This window comes from Cricetulus griseus, chromosome 6 (assembly GCF_003668045.3).
Source record: "Cricetulus griseus strain 17A/GY chromosome 6, alternate assembly CriGri-PICRH-1.0, whole genome shotgun sequence".
Lineage (NCBI taxonomy): Eukaryota > Metazoa > Chordata > Mammalia > Rodentia > Cricetidae > Cricetulus > Cricetulus griseus.
The window spans coordinates 125,332,739-125,353,508 of NC_048599.1; the positions used below are offsets into that span (position 1 = coordinate 125,332,739).

At 37.4% G+C, this 20,770-nt stretch overlaps 1 protein-coding gene and 1 long non-coding RNA gene across 6 annotated transcripts in view; one reads left to right on the forward strand and one right to left on the reverse strand.

Moving 5' to 3' along the window:
* The window catches only part of LOC103164178, a 146,113-nt gene extending 141,701 nt beyond the window's left edge, over nt 1–4,412 (reverse strand). For 2 of the 5 annotated variants that reach the window (XR_004770641.1, XR_003486339.2), the window contains exons 1-2: nt 4,278–4,412; nt 494–622 (exon numbers count right to left, since the gene is read on the reverse strand). This is a non-coding gene — a long non-coding RNA (uncharacterized LOC103164178). The remainder of the gene's footprint in view (nt 1–493; nt 623–4,277) is intronic. The other 3 variants (XR_003486338.1, XR_003486343.1, XR_003486344.2) reach the window with 2 other exon arrangements.
* A 786-nt stretch (nt 4,413–5,198) lies between these two features.
* Orc4 (origin recognition complex subunit 4) overlaps nt 5,199–20,770 on the forward strand; it is a 40,376-nt gene continuing 24,804 nt past the window's right edge. The window contains 4 exon segments of the mRNA NM_001271425.1: nt 5,199–5,350; nt 15,072–15,145; nt 19,029–19,105; nt 19,662–19,752. Coding sequence (NP_001258354.1) covers nt 15,089–15,145; nt 19,029–19,105; nt 19,662–19,752 — 225 coding nt within the window. The 5' untranslated portion in view covers nt 5,199–5,350; nt 15,072–15,088.

The following is a 20,770-nucleotide window of genomic DNA, read 5'->3' on the forward strand; positions in this document are numbered from 1 at the left end:
GTTTAACAGAAAAAAAATTATTTTGAGAGCAAAACATTAAAGTTGGAGAGAACTGCCATCTTTAATTTGAAAAAATTTAATAAACATTTTTAATAATCTTCATATCAAAGAGCTATATTTACAATACAAACCCAGCAATAGTAGCCACATAAATGACTTTCATAGTCTAAAGCTAGTGAATTGTGTATGAATTGAAAAATCCCTAGAGTATTATGTAGAAATTTTGTTATATTCATCTATTTTAATAAAATACAGTGATAATGTCCTGGAACACTCATTTTCCCACCTAACTATATTAATATTGTTAATATAAAATTTATTTCTGTAAAAAAAATAAAGATTCGACAAATACATCTGTGTTACACAATAAAGAAATCTCTTGACATGAAATTGAAGGGCCCATCCTTGTTTTCATATGCCTAACATAGTGCCTGGCAGAAGATACTCTATAGATGTTTAATTAATTTCTAAGAACAATCTATTTTTCACATACTTTCAAAATCCAGCAAATTTTACAAAGATACGTAAGTGGATATAGGCTTTCTGGCTGACTTCATGGGGTCCCACTGATGACTAGGTGTAAATCTTCATATCCGTAGAAATTTGGAAAGCTGATAATTGTCTGGGTAAGGACCAAAAAAACAAAGTCAGGGAAACATGTCACCTAAGCAAGGAATGCTTTATAGAGCTGGTAAGGCAGCCTAATCACCCCCCAACATCCTATGGTATCAATCATTCACTGAAATGAAACAAGTGCATCCTGAACAAATACATGTTTAACCAAGTCTATTAAGTAATCGCTTATTCAAAATAAGCCACTTTTGTCAAAATTCTATCCTGATGAGAATCAGAAGGAAATATGTTTTTAATTCTTATTATGAGTACTACATTTTTAACAGCATTTAATTTAGCTGTTAATTAAAAAATGTGAGAACCACAGCAAACATCAAGAAAAAAAAATTCTCAAGGAAAAAAAAAAAAAACTTTCAAGGTAATGATAATTATACCAGGAAGGAGGGGGGAAAGGAGAAGGGAAATTAATCTTATACTTCTTGGGTGAAAAAAATCAAATATATCTATTTTTTAAAAACTAATATGGATTATGTCAACCAGCTGGCCCTACTATGTACCATGTTTGCTATGAATGAGCTGCATCAAGTTCTAATCAGATGAAAAGTTTTGTCCTTAAGTGGTTCATTAAGTCAAACTCACAGTAAACATTTACAATTCTAATTGTTTTTGTAAATAGGGGTTGTCAATACAAGAGTAAGAATTTTATTTACTAAACTGACTAACTGGAGGTTGGGGGGGTTAGTCACTAGAGAAAGCCAAAATGATTCTGAAAAAGTAATAATCCACAAGGAGTGAATTAGTAACTCTTTAAAGGGGCAACAACAAATTACTGCTTTATAAATAGGCAAATCATAGCTCAGACACTATACACCTTCACTTATAGAAAAGAATTAGTCTAGACAGGAATGGTAGCTGCTTGCTTTTAATCTCACGACTGAGGAGGCAGAGGCAGGCAGATCTCTGTGAGTTAAGCCAGCCTGGTCTAGATTGGATTTCCAAATCATAGACACTGTCTTGGAAAAAGTCTCTGTATGACTTTGAACTGTATACAGGGAATTGGGCATGAAAGTTCATTTCTGACAAAAACAAACCAAAAATCTTGGTATCCTGAGTAAATTCTTCAGGCTTTCTAAATATCACAGCATGGAAAATGAAGAGTTATATAATGTGACCTCCAAGGCATTATCTACTTGAAAAATTATCCTCCTAAAATATCAACAGTATTTAACACTTAGAATATAAGCACACTAAAAATATAATGAAAGGATTTAGCCGAGCATTGATGTCGCACACCTTTAATCCCAGCACTCGAGAGGCAGAGGCAGTCAGATCTCTGAGAGTTTGAGGCCAGCCTGGTCTACAAGGTGAGTTCCAGGACAACCTCCAAAGCTACAGAGAAACCCTGTCTCTCATATATATATATATATATATATATATATATATATATATATATATATATGTTTTCAAATTATAAGTTTTTATCTCATTTACAGAAAATATAGAGTCTTCTATCCATAGTAGGGATTAAGTAGGAAATAAGAGAACAGGAATGCTTTCAAAGAAAAATACAAAAACTGGGTATGGTAGCACATGGCTGTAATTCCACCACTCAAAAGGTTGAGGCAGGATGATCATGAAATCAAGACCAAACTCAGTTATATATCAAGATCCTGTCTCAAAAAAGAGGAAACACAAACTAACCACAGGCATTAAATTCAGGACTGTGAATTTTTACTTAGCTGCCTACTGGACAACTACTACTCCAATTGTCTATACAAGTTACTCACTTGACATTGGTTCCTTTAATAAGTTCTACTTTCTATTCATTACGACAGCTAAGTTTTTAAAATGACAGAAATGCTTAGGTGGACCAGGACTAGTAGTATTTATGATGGGAGACAAACTTGAAATTAGCACAGATTTCTACTGAAGTGCAGCAATCACATCTCAGAGAAAGGCAAAAAAAAAAAAAAAAAAGTGTTCAAATTTATAACAGAAATGAAAGAAATAGGGCCACACTGTTTACTGCTACACAGTCCCCCGCCCATGTGTAAATGTCTAGTTTGACACACAATTGCTAATTAAATTTTTACTGAACAAGTTTCTACATATGCAATGTGCTTTTTGGTCACTAAAATATGAGTATATCATGTTTTGGATTTACCATCAAGAAAACAAAATAAAATACAAAGGACTATCATTTTATAAGACTATAAGATTATATGTCAAATATCTTTACAGATTTATATTTCTTCAAGCATTCTTGCTGATGCAATTCCTGTTTTTCTACTGACATACATACATTTTGGAATCAAAGAAACCAATGCAGTTTTTAAAAAGTGAGAGAGACATACAAAGAGAATATGAATGTGTGTATCCATCTTCAAAAACCAGTTCCTAATGCAAGCTATAAGTATGAGGCCTACAACAGAAATATATTTTTAGTATTTCTGAAATAAAATTAGCACTATATTTTGAAATACAAAAAATACATATAAATAAAATATAGCACTATAAAATGAAGCTACTAAGAACAAACCACATAAGGATGCAGAAATTATTTGTTATCAAAACTGTTATTCTACAAGCCTTAATCTAGATTTATTTTAGGATTTGTACCCAACTATAACATACTAGCTACAACTTCATGATTTCTTTAACTCATGAAGGGTATTTCTGAAATTTATTTCCTTTCACATATTGTGAACAATATTTCACTGCCTCTAGATGAAAAACTCATCTCAATTTACAACAGTAAATAAATAATTCAGTTAAAACTGAAAGTGGTACCAATCCAGAAAAATATTGATGGGGAGGTTTGGCCTTCTATGCAGCAAGAACAACATAAAGTTTTCAATGGGGATTACTTGTTCAGACAAGCTACAGAGATTAGAGTGGAAAAAACAGCTATGAAATACCTAATATTTTCATGTTATGGAATAAAAATACCAGAAACATATGTAGGGAAAGCTAATACCACTGGCATTTAAACTTTAAGGATTTTAAGCTTTGAACTTTATATAGTCAAACATGAAACAAATATTTTACAAAAAAAAAATGCAACTGTAAAACCCAACCAAAGGCCTTATGAACTAAAATCTGAAATTTGCTATGCAATTCAGACAAAATAAAAGATGGAGAAACTAAACACCTAACATAAAAACCAGTCAAGTCTTCCAACACTAAAGTCAATATCCAAGCCACAGACAGAAGCAAAAGACAGAAACACTCAGGTCTACAACTGGAAAAGCAGTTCCAACACAATTCAGATCCCGACATTTTCCCACTCTGAAACAAATGCAGGCAGCTTTTCCTGGGAAAAGAGAAAAAAGCTCTCTAAACGTAATTTTTAAACTGACATCTAGAAAGTATGCCTCTTTCTGTCTCTTTCCCTGGCGCCTCATTGGAGGAAGGAGGGGGTTGTTTTTGTAGTCTCCCCCACTGAAGCAAAGCACAATCAGATGATAGCTGGAGAAACCACTTTTGACAACAGCAAACGAAAATAAAAGTGTCCTTCCTTCCCTGACAGGGTGGACACCCCACCTCACACACCCCTCCTCACTCCAGCCCCTCCTTCACTCACCCCCCAGCACCACCCCCTCCTCACCCTAGAGCTCCACTGCGTCTGAGGTTTGATGCTACTGCTGCCCGGAGTGAAAGTCAGAGCCAGAGGAAGGCAATGGAGCCCCCACAGACACACTTACCTTTCCTGCCCCCCACTTTTGAGTGCCTTCCCTGGAGCTGTGGAGGATGACACAAAGGGTAATAAAGGGGGGGAGTGGAGGAGGAGGAGGCAGAGGAGGAGGAGGAGAGCTGGGGAAGTGGCTGCTCCCGGTGTAGGGAGATGTCTCCAGCCAGGGCCAAGCAGCAGCAGCAACAGCAGCAGCAGCAGCAGCAGTAGTAGCAGCAGCAGCAGTAGCAGCAGCAGCAGCAGCAGCAGCAGCAAAGGGTCTGTGTTGCTAAGAGGCTTTTGGTCTCTTTCTCTCCTTCTCTCACGGCCACAGAGAAGGAGGTGGAAGGGGCTCTGGAAGCAGGCGAGTAGAGGGCTGAGAAGGGTAGGAGTCGTGGATGGGGGTTTTCTAAGAAGAAGAAACTCCTCTCTCTCAGGCTCAATTCCCCCACTCAGGGCTCGGAGCTGGAGGGTGGGGGAGGAACTCAGCCGCCTTCCCCCCACCCCCCTCAATTCAAGGTTGAAGTGGGGTAAAATTAGTGTCCTGTCCCTTTAAAAATAGAAATAAAAGGTGCCCCCCCTCTGCCACTGCCTCTCTCTTCATCATCAGCTGCTGCTGCTGCTGGGGTCTCTCTGCTTGGGGGGGAGGGGGGGCTCGGGTAGAAGAGACGGGAGGCACTCACTGCGCATGTCCCTTTCTGACGGGAGGCTGGTTGGTTGAAGGCAGGAGGAGGGGGAGGGGAGGAAATGAGATGTTTTCCCAGAAGGCTCCAAGGCGCTGTCGACCCGGAAGACATTGTAGCAGGGGGTAGAGGGGCGGGGGCGGGAAGAGGGAGGAAGTTGCTACTCTTTAACACCCCCAGCTGCCTCCTCCCTCCTTAGGGAAAGTGGAGGGACGGAAGTAGGCGTGGACCGAGGGGAAGGGAGGTCACGTGGTGGGGCGGGGCGGGGCCGGAGAGGCGGTGGGAGCGCTGCGCATGCTGGGAGTGTGTGTGCGCTCTCGGCTGCAGCAGGTGAAGCAGAGCACAAGGAGCGGTGAGCATCTTGTGTCCTCATAGTCGTCGTGGGCCGGCTTTGCCCCGGTGTAGCCAGGCTGTACTGCGAGAGGTAAGGCTGGTCCCCGAGGCAGGGTCAGGGCGGCAGTGGCCGCTGACGGGTGGAAAGAGCGAAGAATTCAGCCTGAGGAGACCGGGGAAGAGGTAGGCTTGTGTAGGCCGGGCGGGCCTAGAACAGGAGGGCTGCCTCAGGGCAGGAAGTTCTGCAGAGACTAGTTGCAGAAGGCTCCTGGGCCGGTGTGAAGAGAAAATCCGGTTCTCTGCAGGTGTCCAGCCACTTCACTCCTGCTCCAGAGCCTGTGACCCAGCTGCAAAAACCAAACCGGATGTGTGAATTTTTACCACTTTCCAAGATAGCCTTGCGGTGCATGCATCCTGCATTCCGTCCTTCTCTGTTTTCCTTGCGATTCTGGAGAAGCTGTAGGCAAGGAACGGGCAGGGAAGGTTGGAGTGAAGGCTCCCTGAATGCCTTCACCACACCAAAGACTGCATTCTGACGGTGCGTGGGATTGTGTGGTCCTTCATAGTGAGTTTTGTCCTTAAAAAAAAGGACACCTCAAAATTTTTCTTGTCTTGTAGAGTAGAAGAGAAAGCTTTTTATCTGGGTGTTTTTGAATTTAGTTTTGTTTTTAGTGAAATAACGATTTCTTTTCCACCTTCACAGTTTTTACAATTAAAATCGTTAGTCTTTTGTTGCTTTTTGGAAACATACTTTAATGATCCAAATAGCTTAGTAAGATTTTTTAGAGAATCTGAAGATCCCCGAATTTATTGTTAGTATTATTAATTTTAGTTTTCAGTAGGATTCACCGTCAGCTAAAGTTACTTTTACAAATTTTACTTGCTGCAAGTCCATACTGCGGACCCTATTTATGTATCCATTATCCTGGGCTTACCTTTTCTTGTGTGAGGGAGGTAATTATGTCAGATGGGCTCAAAACAAAATCCCAGTGCCCTAAACTTTTTTTTTTTTATTGGTAAACCAAGTCTTAATCTTATAATAGAAAAAAATAAGTACATAGCAAGAAAACTAATATGGCCTAGGTAGAATGTATAAATCCTGTTTTATGCTTTTTTTACTGTGATGAGGGGAGGGAGAATTCTTTGTCATGCTTTAGAGTCCTTGTGGATTCTGGTATCAATATGCCATTGTCTTTGTAAAAACATAGAATAAACTGTTACTAATTACTTCCTGAAGATTGAAGCCTTGACATTTTATTTTCATGTATTTATAGTCAACTTGTCTTTGACAGGAAGTCCAGGTTCTAGTTTTTTTTTTTTTAATGTGTTTCTATAGACTTGAAGTATTTTGTTATTTCTTGGGTATCTGTTCCAGCTATTGCCTTTTGGAAATTACAGGAATATGTTGTGGGATAATCTTTTTGTATACTGTAAAGATGTTTCTTTGCCAAGGTGACTCTGGTTTAATAAAGAGCTGGATGGCCAATAGCTAGGCTGGAGAGGATAGGCAGGATTTCTGGGGAGGAAGAGGAGATCAGTCTAGGCACTGGGATGCAAGTGAGACTGAAGAAGTCTGACATATGACACAGAGCAGAGATAACCAACCAAGCAATGTCGCAGAACATAGATAATTAATATGTGGGTCATTATATGCAGGCTGGTGATCCCAGTGAAAAGGTACTACTACAGGAATATGTAAGGTACAGGATAATAGTATTTTTGAGACATCACACTTTTCTAGGAAAGATTCCTAGGGTTGTCAGTTGTAAATGACTTTATTCATATCCAGATCTTGGAATTTCCCAGTGTATACATAACATTTAGCAGGACCTAAAATTATGTTCAAATCTTGCCATTTTCCCTTATCCTGATTAGGTTGTCCTTAATTTCTCAGCTTAAGCTGTGTGATTGTCTGAGTAACCCATCTTTGGTTGCCATTGAGCTCCTATGTTTTACCATAATCCAGCAAAGCCTCAAGTGGGTCAGCCTTTTTATTGGCCACGTGTTTTGTATATGTCATGAGCATAGTAGTGACTGGATGTGGGGCTTATTTCTTTTTGCCTCTTTTTAGATTTGTGCATATAATTACATATATTTCTTTTATTGTCAACTGTGTGCATGTTTTGCCTCTGTAAGATGATCTATCTAGTTTGCCTTTACCATAACTTTAAATCTCATGTACCCTTTTTGTTGTTATATTAAGTGGTAGAAGTTCTTGATTCTTCTGAATGTGTGGGAAGGATACATTGACAAGGAGCGGTTTCATAGGACTGGACAAGTGATACTGAGAATTTATAGAACCACGAACAGCCATCTAAAAATAAGACATCAGTGAGAGTATGTTCACTGATTTTCAGTTTCCCTTTTAGCATTCTTAACCACCTATGTCAGTAAAAATATAAAATTAGTTTGGCTTTTTTTTAGCTAAAGTAAACAGATTGTATATTGTATATCAACCTTTTTCTCATGCTGCCAAGATTTAACTTCATTGATACATTAAATTATAAGCCATATTTCCATTACCATATACTAATACCTCATATCACATATAGTAAAGACATGTAAATGGTTGGGATATTTGAATTAAAAAGCTAAATCTACATCAACCTTAATAGTAATTTATAAAATTTAAAAACAATGTTATTTAAAGCTATATCATTTAATACCCTAAGAATTAGCCAAAATAACTGAAAAATGTTCTAAGACAAGAAATACAGACTGTGACACACACCCACCTTACCCTCTATCTTAACCTTCCTGGACTAAGCAAAGTGCCAAGACAAGAGCAAAAAAAGTAGCCTCCCATAGCAAAGAGTTGTGAGTCGGTTTTAAATATAAACCATGTAGAAGTACATCATCTTTTGTCTGTTTTGCCTCTTTGTTGGTTTTGAGACAATTTTCCTATGTAGCCCCAGGCTGTCATAGAACTCCCCATGTAGCCTAGACTGTTCTTGAGTTTACCATGATTCTCTTGACTCAGATTCTAAAATACAGAATTACAGTTTGGGATGCCACAAGAAGTAGTGGGGTTTTTTGAAATTCTTACCTTAGAAAGGAAACAAACTGCTTAAAAATATTTTCTAGTTTTAATATCTTGTCTTCTTGTATGGTAGAGGCATATTTGTTTAATTTTAGAATTAAGCTAATGTGTAAGGTAAGTTAAACGTACAGTTTTAAGCAGGATTAAGTTCCTGCATCCCTTCTTGTAAACCCTGTCCAACCCTCTCTACTGTTGGCATACTTTCTTGCCCTTGTATGTTGTATTAGTTACAGTTAATGAGCCAATGTTGAAACATCAGTAGAAGTCCGAAGTTGACAGTGGAATTGTCTTTGTATTACACATTGTGAGAGTTGTCATATATAGTATTACTAGTATGCTGTCATGGGAAGGGGTAGGGGGAATCTCTTGTGACTGCTGTCAGTGTTTCTATAATTTTGCCTTTCATCATCTACAGAGTTGAACAGTCTGTAGCATTTCCCACTTGGTTTCTTTCTTATAGGAGTAGCTGTCTAAAGTTTATCCCTGTCTCTTTTTTTTTGTGGTTTCATAGCTTATTTTTAGCACAGTAAAAATCATTGTAGGGCTGTACCAGTTTATTCCTTCTATTGAAAAACATCTTGCTTCTTAGTTTCCATGGTTACTAGTAAAAATTCTATGTGGGTATGGTAGCATGTAGCTTTCATCACAGCTATTCAGGTATTCAGGTAGGAAATAACTTGAATTCAGGCGTTCCAAATGAGCCTGGGCATCGATCTCAAACAGAATGAGTATACAATAAGTGTCTTATTGCTGTTATAAATATTTAACAAAAGCAGCTCACCTCAGCTTCAGGTTCTAGTCTATCATGACAAGAAGGTCATAGCAGCAGTGACTTGAAAAGTCAGATTACATCCTCAGTCAGAAGCAAAGCAGAAAATTAATAATGCACTGATGGTATGGTCCAGCCATATATATATAAGCCATGGAACAGGCTTATATTACTTATATTACTAAGTAATATAAGCAGAGTTATTAACTCGAAGCCTTCCCAGCAATTGGTGAAATTGTTGTTTTAAATTTTAACTTTTCTTGTAAGTGTAGAGTGTTAGAAAACTTGCCCTGTGAGTTTCTCTAAAGATAAGATAATGAACATATCATGCTTTTTTGCTACGATATTTAATGTGGTGTTAGTTTAAATCATTTGCATTTTTAAAATAGGTTGTTTTCATAATGACATATTAAGAGCTTTTTGTGTATTTTGAATCGTTAGGTATGGATCAGGTATTTTCTCCCACTAGGAGTCTTTTTGCTTACATATTCCCTAACCTTGCAATTTGTAGAGCAGAACCTTTTAATAAAAAGTCCAACTTAAACTGGGTGGGGGAAACTGAGTTAATTTCTTAAATTGGATTTTGTGATTTTCCTCATACAGATCTTGTACATATCTTGATGGATAACTAGGGTGTATGTGTGTGCATGAGGACATATGCAACTGCGCATACATGCAAATGTGAATAGTATTGTTTTAATAAGGATTCTAAAACCATTTGAATAAAAGTAGTGGGGACTTTGATATTTTACATTAAAAATGAGTCTGCTAGTTATAGGTCTTTTTATAAATATTATTTACCATGTTGGGAAAAAAATCTCATCCTAGTTTGCTACATTTTTTTTTTTTTGTGCATCTGTTTATAAGATGGTGTTCCCTTTAACATTAGTGTGGATTGCATTGGTGCTTTATAAGAATTGGTATGGATTTGAGGACTAATGAATGGTAAATAACTCTTTAGTAGATTTTATATTTAACTATATTTGTATTTATGTAGTTTAGAGTTAGGCTGTATTTACTGCTTGCTGAAGAAACAGGTCCAAAGCTAAAAGTTCCTCTTGTAGCTTTGCTGTTGTTCCTATATTTTCTTAAGGTTTTGCTTAGCATTTCTTAAATAAAGATCTGTGTCAGGTATAGGAACCCATTTAAATGTGTAGAGGTAGGGAAACATTCTATAGTTCTATGATTAGATATCAAGTTTTGTGTGTGTCATTGGGCTACATAGTAGAGGCCTCTGAAGTTGGTTATTTATCTTCTGGGAACCATTAGGCCCTCTGATAAAACTCCTAGTCAAAATAGTTTTTCTGAAAACAAGTCTTGTTAAGAACTGCAGCATATTCAGCTGGGTGATGGTGGTGCACTCCTTTAATCCCAGCACTCAAGAGGCAGAGGCAGGCCGATCTCTGTGAGTTCGAGACCAGCCTGGTCTACAAGAGCTAGTTATAGAACAGGCTCCAAAGCCACAGAGAAACCCTGCCTAAAAAAAAAAAAAAAAACTGTAGCATATTCTGGGAATGTCTTACTCCCAGAGAATATGCCTGCGACAGAAAGGTAGTGTTTCTCTGTGATAAATTGTAGAATTCCTGCAGATAAGTGTATAGACTTCCCTAAGGCTATGTTTTTTTGAAGGATTTTTTTGTTCAGATTATCCAGACCATATTTCTCTGTGTAGCCTTGACTATCCTGGAACTCCCTATGTAGCCCAGGCCATCCTCAAGCTCAGATAACCACATGCTTCTGCCTACCTAGTGTTCGCTAACCACCACTTTACAGTGAGAGCATTCAGTAGTAACCTAAAATGATCTCTAATCCAGTTTCTGCTCCTGCTCCATTAAATTTAGATCCTCAGTATCTGTTAGTGCTTCTCAAATGTGGGAAAAAACTGTTTACCTTGTTACCTCAGTATGTTTGTGGATCTAAGAGTGGTTTTCAATTTGCTTAGCATTTTCTTTATTCTCTTTTATTATAAAGATTATAATTTTATGAACATTTTTCCCTTCCTCCCTCCAAACCCTCCCATATACATACCCCTTTATTCTCCTTCAAATTCATAGCCTGTTTTTTTTCTCCACAAATTGTTATCATGTACATATATAGTCCTAAATATGGTCTATTGCATGCGTGTGTGTGTGTGTGTGTGTGTGTGTGTGTGTGTGTGTGTGTGTGTGTGTGTGTGTGTGTGTGTGTTTTCACAGTTGACCATTTGGCACCAGATGATCAATTGATGTCTTCCTACCCTGGGGAAAACCACTATCTTAGTTAGGGTTACTATTACTGTGATGAAAGAGCATGAACAACTTAATTGGGAGCTTGCTTACAGTTTCCGAGTTTAGTCCATTATCATGGCAGAGCGTGCATGGCTCTGGAGCAGTAGCTAAGAGCTACTACATATTGATCCTCAGGCCAAGAGGGTAAGAGAGAGGGGCGGGGTGGCTGGGCCTTGCAAGAGCTTTTGAAACCTCAAGGCCACCCTCCAGTGACACATTCTTTCAAAAAGGCAACATCTACTCCAAGGCTACCCCTATATGAGCCTATGGGGGCCATTCTTACTCAAACTACCACAACCACCTCTCCCACTCACAACTTTCCTAAGTTGCCTATAGTTCTTTGTGTAATGCTGAGGTCTTATGGTCCTTTCCCAGTCCAGTTTTGAATGCCTATTGATGTCATCCTTTTAGCTTAGTTTGGGCACTTATGCTGGTGAGATTTTTGGCTCTTAAAATCTTTCTGCCCCCTCCTCTTACACAATGTTCGATGAGTCTTAGGTGTCTGAAATATTTTGTGTATGTATCCATTGAAATTAGGCTCCATGTCTTTGCATTTGGTTGGTTGTGGTTTTCTGTAGTGACTTCCATCTTTTTCAAGAAGTTTTCTTAGTGAGATGTGAAGACTACAATTAGTTTTGGGTATAAAAACAAGTGTTTATATATTGTTATGGAATATCTGAAATATCTTGTGTATTTATCCATTGGAACTAGGCTCCCTGCCTTTGCATTTGATTAGTTGTGATTTTCTGTAGTGATTCCCACTTTTTTCAAAAAGTTTTTTTAACGAGGTATGAAGACTACACATATCTTTGTGTATAAATACAGTGTTTATAGATTGTTGTTAGGAATTATGTTGGTTTAGTAAATTAGTGGTTGTAGATTCTCCTCAAATAACCATGATTTCACTAGTTCTGAATAATTATTAGGTTTCTAGTACCAGGCCTGGTATCCATTTTGTTGAATGAGTCTTAGTTCAGTTAGAGAACATATGGTTACTACCAAATTAATGTGTGCCACCATTGTGGTTAGTGACATGGTACATAGCTGTCATAGGATGGTATTACTGTTGGTTGGTTCTCTCTTTTGGAAGCTTGTGTGGTACCTTCTGGTACTATGAATACTAGTCCTCGGGGAAGAGGGCATTCAAATCAGTTCAAGCTCAGGGGTCTCTGGGCTCTGTTTCTGAAATGCATGGTGTCTTCAGCAATAGGGACTTAGCTTCCACCTCAGGGGTGTAGCCATGGACAACACTCTGTTTAACAGCCCTGGCCAACAATTCAAAAGAGGGCTTTTTATGTCTGCTATTGGGGTTTTTTGTCAGGTTGTTTTTGGCTCTTGGGTGAATTAACTATCAGTCCAGGTAAGAAACTAACCAAGCCAGTGAAAGACTTGTATAATTAAAACTTTAAGACACTGAAGAAAGAAATTGAAGAAAACACCAGAAGATAGAAAGTCTCCTCATGCTCATGGATTGATGAAATTATAATTGGGAAAATTGCTATTCTTCCAAAAGCAATCTACAGATTTAGTACAATCTTCATCAAAATTCCAACACAATTCTTCATAGAAATTGAAAAACCAGTTTCAGCCTCATGGAAACATATGCACCCAAAACAAGATAGCCAAAGCAATCCTGAATAATTAAAAAAAAAAAAAAGTTAGCAGTATCACCATCCCAGATTTCAGGTAATACAGTGTGGTATTGGCATGAAAACAGACACATTGATCAGTGGAGTAGAATTTAAAACCCAGACATAAGTACATACAACTATGGACACTGTTTTTTGTTTGTTTGGCAAAGAAGCTAAAAATACAATGTTGGAGAAAAGACAGCATCTTCTACAAATGGTGCTGGGCAAACTTGATGGCTGAATGTAGAAGAATGCAAATAGATCCATATTTGTCAGCATGCACAAAACTCAACTCCAATGAATCAAGGACCCCAGCATAAGACCAGACAACCCTGAGTCTATTAGAGAAAGTGAGAATAGGCTTGAACTCGTTGGCACAGGAAATATTTTCTGAGCAGGATACCTGTAATACTAGCACAGGTGCTAAGACCAATACACTATGCCTAAGTGTTCAGTGAAAGTTATATCTTGGCAATAACCTACAGCTGTCTAATTGGACATAGGACATGAATTATTTTAACTTGTTTCATTCACTTAACTTTTTCTTTCTACTTTAACTATTACAGGTAGGTTAGCTGGGTACAGTAGAGTAGGTTGTCGTCTGTATGTAGTCTTTTAACAACTAGCCCAAAGCTCTTCTGGTTTTCAAAGTTTCCATTGAGAAATCAGCTATCATTGTGATATGTTTCCTTCATAGGTACCTTACAATATGCAATAAGGACTTCTTTTCTAGTCCACGTGGTCTTGAGATCCAGCTGTAAAGCATTTTCTCATTTAGTGATCAATGGGTGAGGGCCCAGCCCATGTTGGTTGGTGGTGCAATCCCTGGGTTGCTGGCCCTGGATTCTATAAGAGAGTGGGCTAAGCAAGCCATTGGAAGGAAGGAAGCCAGTATGTAACTTCATGACCTCTGCTTCCAGCTCCTGTGAGTTCCTGTCCTGACTTCCTTCAGTGATGACCAGCAATAAGCCTAATTATTTTAAAAGTTGGGCTGGGCGTTGGTGGCACACTCCTTTAATCCCAGAATTCGGGAGGCAGAGGCAGAGGCTGGCAGATCTCTGTGAGTTCAAGGCCAGCCTGGTCTCTAGAGCGAGTGGCAGGATAGGCTCCAAAGCTACACAGAGAAACCCTCTCAAAAAACCGAAAAAAAAAAAAAGATTTGGTCCTTTCATGTTGTTCCTGACCCGGTTGTTTTCTTTGCTTGCATGGTCCAAGTCTTCTACTTGAAGTTCTGATATTTTGTGGTCCAATCTACTCTTTCTCTGAGTTTTCTACTTGGGCTATGAATGTTTTCAGTTCCATTTTAATTTAATCTTGTGCTGTCTTCATTATATATTTTTCTTTACTGAATTCAGTTTTCAAATTCTGAATTCTCTTTATCATTTAATTCAGCCATGTGTTGTTTTTTCTTGGACTAAGAAAGTAAGGCATTAAAACTTAGTGCGTAGATTGTGTAGTATTCTTGAGTAGAACAAGAAATGGATCATGTTCTTTAAAGAATGATTCTATTTGATGGTTGGGTAGGAGAAACAATCTTTATGAAAGAAAAATACTTGAATTATATCTTCAGGAGGAACGGAGAAATAATCTAGAGAACTGTGTGAATTGTGAGAGTGCCAAATAAGCCTGTACATTAACACATAGAAACGGTTGTAGGTTTTTTTGTTAGAATTTTTTATTAAATTTATTTTTTATTTCATTTACGTTCCAACCAAAGGTCTCCCATCCTTCTTGCCTATCCCTCCCCCCCCCCAGGTCAACACCATCCTCGCCATCCACTCCTCCCTTTGAAATTTTTAAGCATGTTTTACATTTAAGAATTTGTATCTGGGGCTGGAGAGATGGGTCAGAAGTTAAGAGCACTGGCTGCTCTTCCAGAGGTCCTGAGTTCAATTCCCAACCACATGGTGGCTCACAACCATCCATTATGAGATCTGGTGCCCTCTTCTGTTGTGCAGATGTACATGGAAGCAGAACGTTGTATACATAATAAATAAATAAAATCTTTAAAAAAAAAAAAGAATTTGTATCTGATTCTGTAAATGTAATTTTTGAATGATCTTTTAAAGAAGATAGTGTTTATTCATCTTTTTTTATTTATTTAGGATTTGAGTTGGTCGAAATGAGCAATCGTAAAACCAAGGGTAACAGTGCAGTACATCCAGAATGTCTTTCACAGGTTAGTATGTTTGTTCCTCAATCTAAAATCCTTGATAAAGATGATCAGAAAGAAATAACCTTTTTCACCTGATTTTTTTCCTTATCACTTTTTCCTGAAAACCATAGGTAGAAATTGGATAATTATTTGTGAAATGACACATCATGTTTTTATTATTGAAGTTCTTGAAGGCTTTTGACCCATAAAGTTTGTTTTATATTTGTATCTGGAAGTGCTGTATAACTTCACCCATTGAATTTAGATAGCTGTATCCTAACTTTTACTATGTCTTTCAAAAATACTCTGGTTTAAATTTAAATATTCTCATACAAGGTATTCACTGCTATTAAATATATTCTAAACTGTTTTTACTTTTTTAGATGCTTCTTAATTTCATCTTTGTTTAAGTTTAGTTCATAGAAATAAAGTTAATACTAACATTGCAGAACTCATTAAATGTTACTGTTTTTTGGATTTTTTTTAATTCAACATTACATGTTGAATTTTTATTTTCTCCTTTTTAGTTTGAATGTGCTGGCCTTGGTGGTGGAAAGTCAGTGCTGGGCATATCACCAGAGCTTTGAGCATGCAAGACAAGTACTATCCTTAGCCACATGCTTCTGATAGCAAAGGGAAAAAGACATTCAATCCTCCACCCTACCTTGGTGATTCCCTTACCAATCTGAGAGAGCCCTTTTATATTCTTAGTTTGTTGAGTATTCTTATACTAAATGCTATATACTATCTTAAAAGCACAGTGTATTTCAAATACTAAGTGTGTAAGTATATGTGCTTCCCCCAAGAAGTTTATAATCCATGATAATTTTGCCCTAGTGTGTATGTGAGTTGACTGCAGTCACATTTACTTTTAAAAATCATTGACAGATTTTGACAGACTTATAAAGACCCTCTTTTCTTATATGTTTGTGTTTTATGTATGTGTATGTGAAACAGTAATGGATGCTAAGTATCTTCCTCTGTCATTCTCTGTCATTAAATGAGGTCTCTTGTTGGACATGGAGTTTGCCAAGTGGCTAGATTGACAGATCAGCAAGCTCCATATTTTCCTGTCTCTGTTTTCCAGGCCTAGAGTTACAAACCTGGCTTTTTATGTGGATGTTGAGAAATCATGTCCCCATACTCGCACAGCAAACATTTTACCAACTGAGCCATCTACTCAACCTTAACCTCGTTTTTCTTTTTTAAGAAAAAATTACTGCTTAAAAGATAATTAGTGTTCTTGTATGTGAATAGTTCTTCCATGAATTGATTCTAAATACCTGTTTAACCTACATTCCAATTACTTTGGAATTTTTCAGTCTTGCTTCGTTTCCTTTTTCCTATTCCCTAGTTTGTGTTTATGCATAGTTTCCTATCCAATAAATTTTAATGAGATTTTCTTTTATTTAAGGAAAGGGTTGAGGTTTGTTTATTTCTGGTGATCTTTTTTGTTTGTTTGTTTGTTTTTGTTTTTTGAGACAGGGTTTTTTTGTGTAGCTTTGGAGCCTATCCTGGCACTCGCTCTGGAGACCACGCTGGCCTTGAATTCACAGAAATCCGACTGCCTCTTCCTCCCGAGTGCTGGGATTAAAGGCATGTGCCACCAACGCCTGGCCCTATGGTGATCTTAATTATATAGAGGAATAGATTATAATTCATTGATTCTTTAGATATCTGTGGCCCATTTAGTGATTAATAGTTAATAAGTATTAACTATTACCTGTATAATTCCTGTATTGTATTACAGATAACTTCAAAATAGGCCCGATCCAAAAGTGTTAATACTTCCTTGTTTAGTTGTTAAGATCTGGAAAAGACTTGACTTTTTTTTTTTTTCAATCTTTTTTATTTGAATTAAAAACAAGATTGTTTTACATGTCAATCCCAGTTCTCACTCCCTCCCCGCCTCCCCTGCCACCTCCCCCATCCCCCCCAACCCCCCAACCAAAACCCTACCTATCACATATCCTTTCTCCTCTCCAGGGAGGATGAGGCCTTCCATAGGTGGATCATCAGATTCTCTCATATCCTTTGGGATAGGGCATAGGCCCACTCCCGTGGGCTTAGGGAGTATCCCTCTATGTGGATTGGGCTCCCAAAGTCCACACCTATGCTTGGGATAAGTACAGAAGTACTACAGGAGGTCCTGTAGATTTCCGAGGTTTCCTCATTGAAACCCATGTTCCTGAGGTCTGGAACAGTCCCATGCTGGTATCCCAGGCTATCCCAAGAGCTCCCCGTTGTTCAGGTCAGTTGTTTCTGTGGGTTTCACCAGCCTGGTCTCCCTTTGCTCATCACTCATCCTTCTCTGCTACTGGATTCCAGTTCAGTTCAGTGATAGGTGTCTGCTTCTACTTCCACCAGCTGCTGGATGAAGGCTATAGGATGGCATATAAGACAATCATCAGTCTCTTTATCAGGGGAAGGCATTTAAGGTAGCCTCTCCTCTGTTGCTTAGATTGTTAGTTGGTGTTATCTTTGTAGATCTCCAGACCTTTCCCTAATGTTTGATTTCTCTGTAAAACTAAAGTGTCTCCCTCTATTATGGTACCTCCTTTCTTCTATTCTTCCCCTGACTCAAGCCTTTTTAATGGTCACTTAAATGACTTTGGCACCAATCCCATTACTGTTTGTACTTCATCTAAAATAATAAACGTGAATCATTTTTTCCTACTAGACATAAAAAAAATTCATGTTTTATCTTTGTACTTCATATCTGACAGCTTAGTCTGAGAGAAACAAATAATCCTGCAGTCTTCTTAGCTAGCTACCTGAGGATTGTCCCAGAATGACTGTTGTATTAGCACCTGATCCAGGAAAGGAGTAATTTTAAGACTACTTGATTATTTTGACATTTTTTTTCTCCCCAACTAAGTCTAAGACAGTAATTCTAAGACCAATTTGAAAACATAGCTACTTTTAACAATTTTTTTTTTTTTTTTTTAGTTTGCTCCAGTGATGTCTTACTTTTCTATTTCTTTTTCACTTATTTAAGTATTTATTTGTTTTTGCAGTAATGGTGGTTGAAACCAGGGTCTGGGCATATATGCTAAACAGTAGGTTTGTCATGAAACTACATCCATTTCTTTCACATAAACTGACTTTTAGGTTGATCTAATACTGTTTTGTAGTTTTTAATTTGAACTTGTCATTTCTGCCTTTTTGCAGAATCTTTTGTTAATCATATCCTTGTAATATTTCTGTGCTTGAAATCTAGTGGGTATTTAGTTTTATACAGAATCCTGACTTTAAGACAGGTACAGATCCATAGTGACTAAGGTAAGCTGTTTTAGATGTGTTAATCTCTAGATAGACTTGACTGTGTTGTTGCACTGGCATTAATTATTGGATTGGATTGCATTGTTAGATTTCTTGTAGTGTTTGTTCTTTGGATGACATTGTACACAAGGAAAAGACTTATTCATGTACATTGGAATAACCTTCAAGTTGGTTATACATTGCAGTAGTTCTCCCATTCACGGACATGTTCACAACCAAATTCTCATTATTTACCTGAGACTAGATACATGAAGAATCTAGTTTTATAACTTACAAAAATGATGCCAGAGCAGTATTTATTGAATTCCTGGCTGCTACAAATAAACTTTCATTTTTATTGCTGTTTTGTTTTTTTTTTTTGTTTTGTTTTTTTTTGGTGTTTTTTTTTTTTTTTTTTTTTTTTTTTTTTTTTTTTTTTTTTTTTTTTTTTTTTGGTGTTTTTGAGACAGGGTTTCTCTGTGTAGCTTTGGAGCCTATCCTGGCTCGCTCTGCAGACCAGGCTGGCCTCAAACTCACAAAGATCCGCCTGCCTCTGCCTCCCGAGTGCTGGGATTAAAGGAGTGCGCCACCAACGCCCGGCTGTGCATGTGTAATATTTTGATTTTGTGCATCTTATATCTATCAGGTACAAAGAATTTTACGTGAAAGATTTTGTCATCAGAGTCCACATAGTAATTTATTTGGAGTGCAAGTACAATACAAGTAAGTCTAACTGTCCTCTATTATAAATATATTTACATTTACTTTACAAGTTTTGGAAATCCTAGTCATACACAGATTTTTATCTTAAATGATGATGTTGAAGTTATGTTTTATATATAGAAATGCTGAATATTAAGAACATGAACACATACAAGTGCTTATATAGTGAAATGGTCCCTTAGTACTTCTTTTCTATTATCTGACCGTTCTGCCACTCTTGTCCTTAATACCTGGCAACCAGTTCAGTTACTGATCACTAGAATGCTACCAAAGTTACCTCAAAGCCCAGGGGACCTAAAAATTATCATGATTGTCCCTTATCTTCTACAACTATCAAACCTGATAAATTCCAACCTTCCTGGGTTTCCTCTTCAGGTCTCTAGAAAGTCTCAACTGGACTGTGCTCTTTTCTCTGTGTTCTGTACAGGAAAATTTAGATCCTCACAGTCTAGAGAGCCCAAAGGAGAGAAAGTATACCTTCAAATTTAGCTTTTTAAAGGCTAGTAAATTATTATACCTTTATTTTTAAATTTTTCACCATTTCATGTCATTTTAGGCATTTAATTGAGCTACTCAAAAGAACTGCTATCAATGGAGAAAGTAATTCTGTACTTATTGTTGGACCAAGAGGATCAGGAAAAACCATGGTAAACAATTAAGTTTCTCATGCTTTATTAGACATTTGAAGTTTCTTACATCAGATGACACTGAAAATGTTGTTCACTTCATTATATTGCAACATTCTGTGTTTTCTATTCCTTGTAAATCACAAAAGATAGGTAGAAATCTTGCAAATTTAGGATGTAGTATTGATCATGCTTTTTACTGTAAACCTATCTTTCCTCACAGTGACAAGATTGTTTTTTTTTTTCTCAATATTTGTTCTGTTATTGTCTTTTGTCCTTTGTATTATATTAAAGATGGCCAGTTGACAAAGAAATAAGCAGTACTGATCATGTACTGCCCATTCATTGTGCCCTTGTGTGTGGGGGGCGCAGTAGGGGATGCACACATAATGCCATGGGGAGTATAATCAGTGGATAACTTTGATGTTGATCCTTGGTCCTTGTGTTCCACCTAATTTGAGATTGGGGGTCATTCTCTTTCATGTTCTCTGCTCAGTATATTTTCCTGTAATCTTTCAGCAATTCTATTGTCTCCTTCCATTGGCACTAAGAGTATAAATACATGTTGCCACACATGGGTTCTGAGGATCCCAACTCAGGACCACCTGCTTTACAGTAGACACGTTACCCTCCATGCCGTCTTTTCCTAGACGTGTTCCCTTTTTAGGTATTCTTTACTTCAGACCTCAAAGTTAGGTTAATCAATCTCTCTCTCTCTCTCTCTCTCTCTCTCTTATTTAGTTTTTAAGGTGCTTAATTGTATAAGTTTTACTTTTCTTATATTTTATAATACCAAATTAATGTTGTTTCATGGATTTTAGTGTCTTATTAATACACTTTTAAATTAGTAAAATTACAATTATGTCTTTTTTAAAGCAGTATGTGTTGGTACCATATTATGTAAGATGAGTAAATTAGTTTTTTTTGCTACTATTTCCATTGTATAAAGCGCATAAACAGTTATTAATAACTTATTTACTGTTTCAAGAATTTTCACATTTCTTCTAAGATTTTTTTGGTCCTTGTGCTCAATTATAGT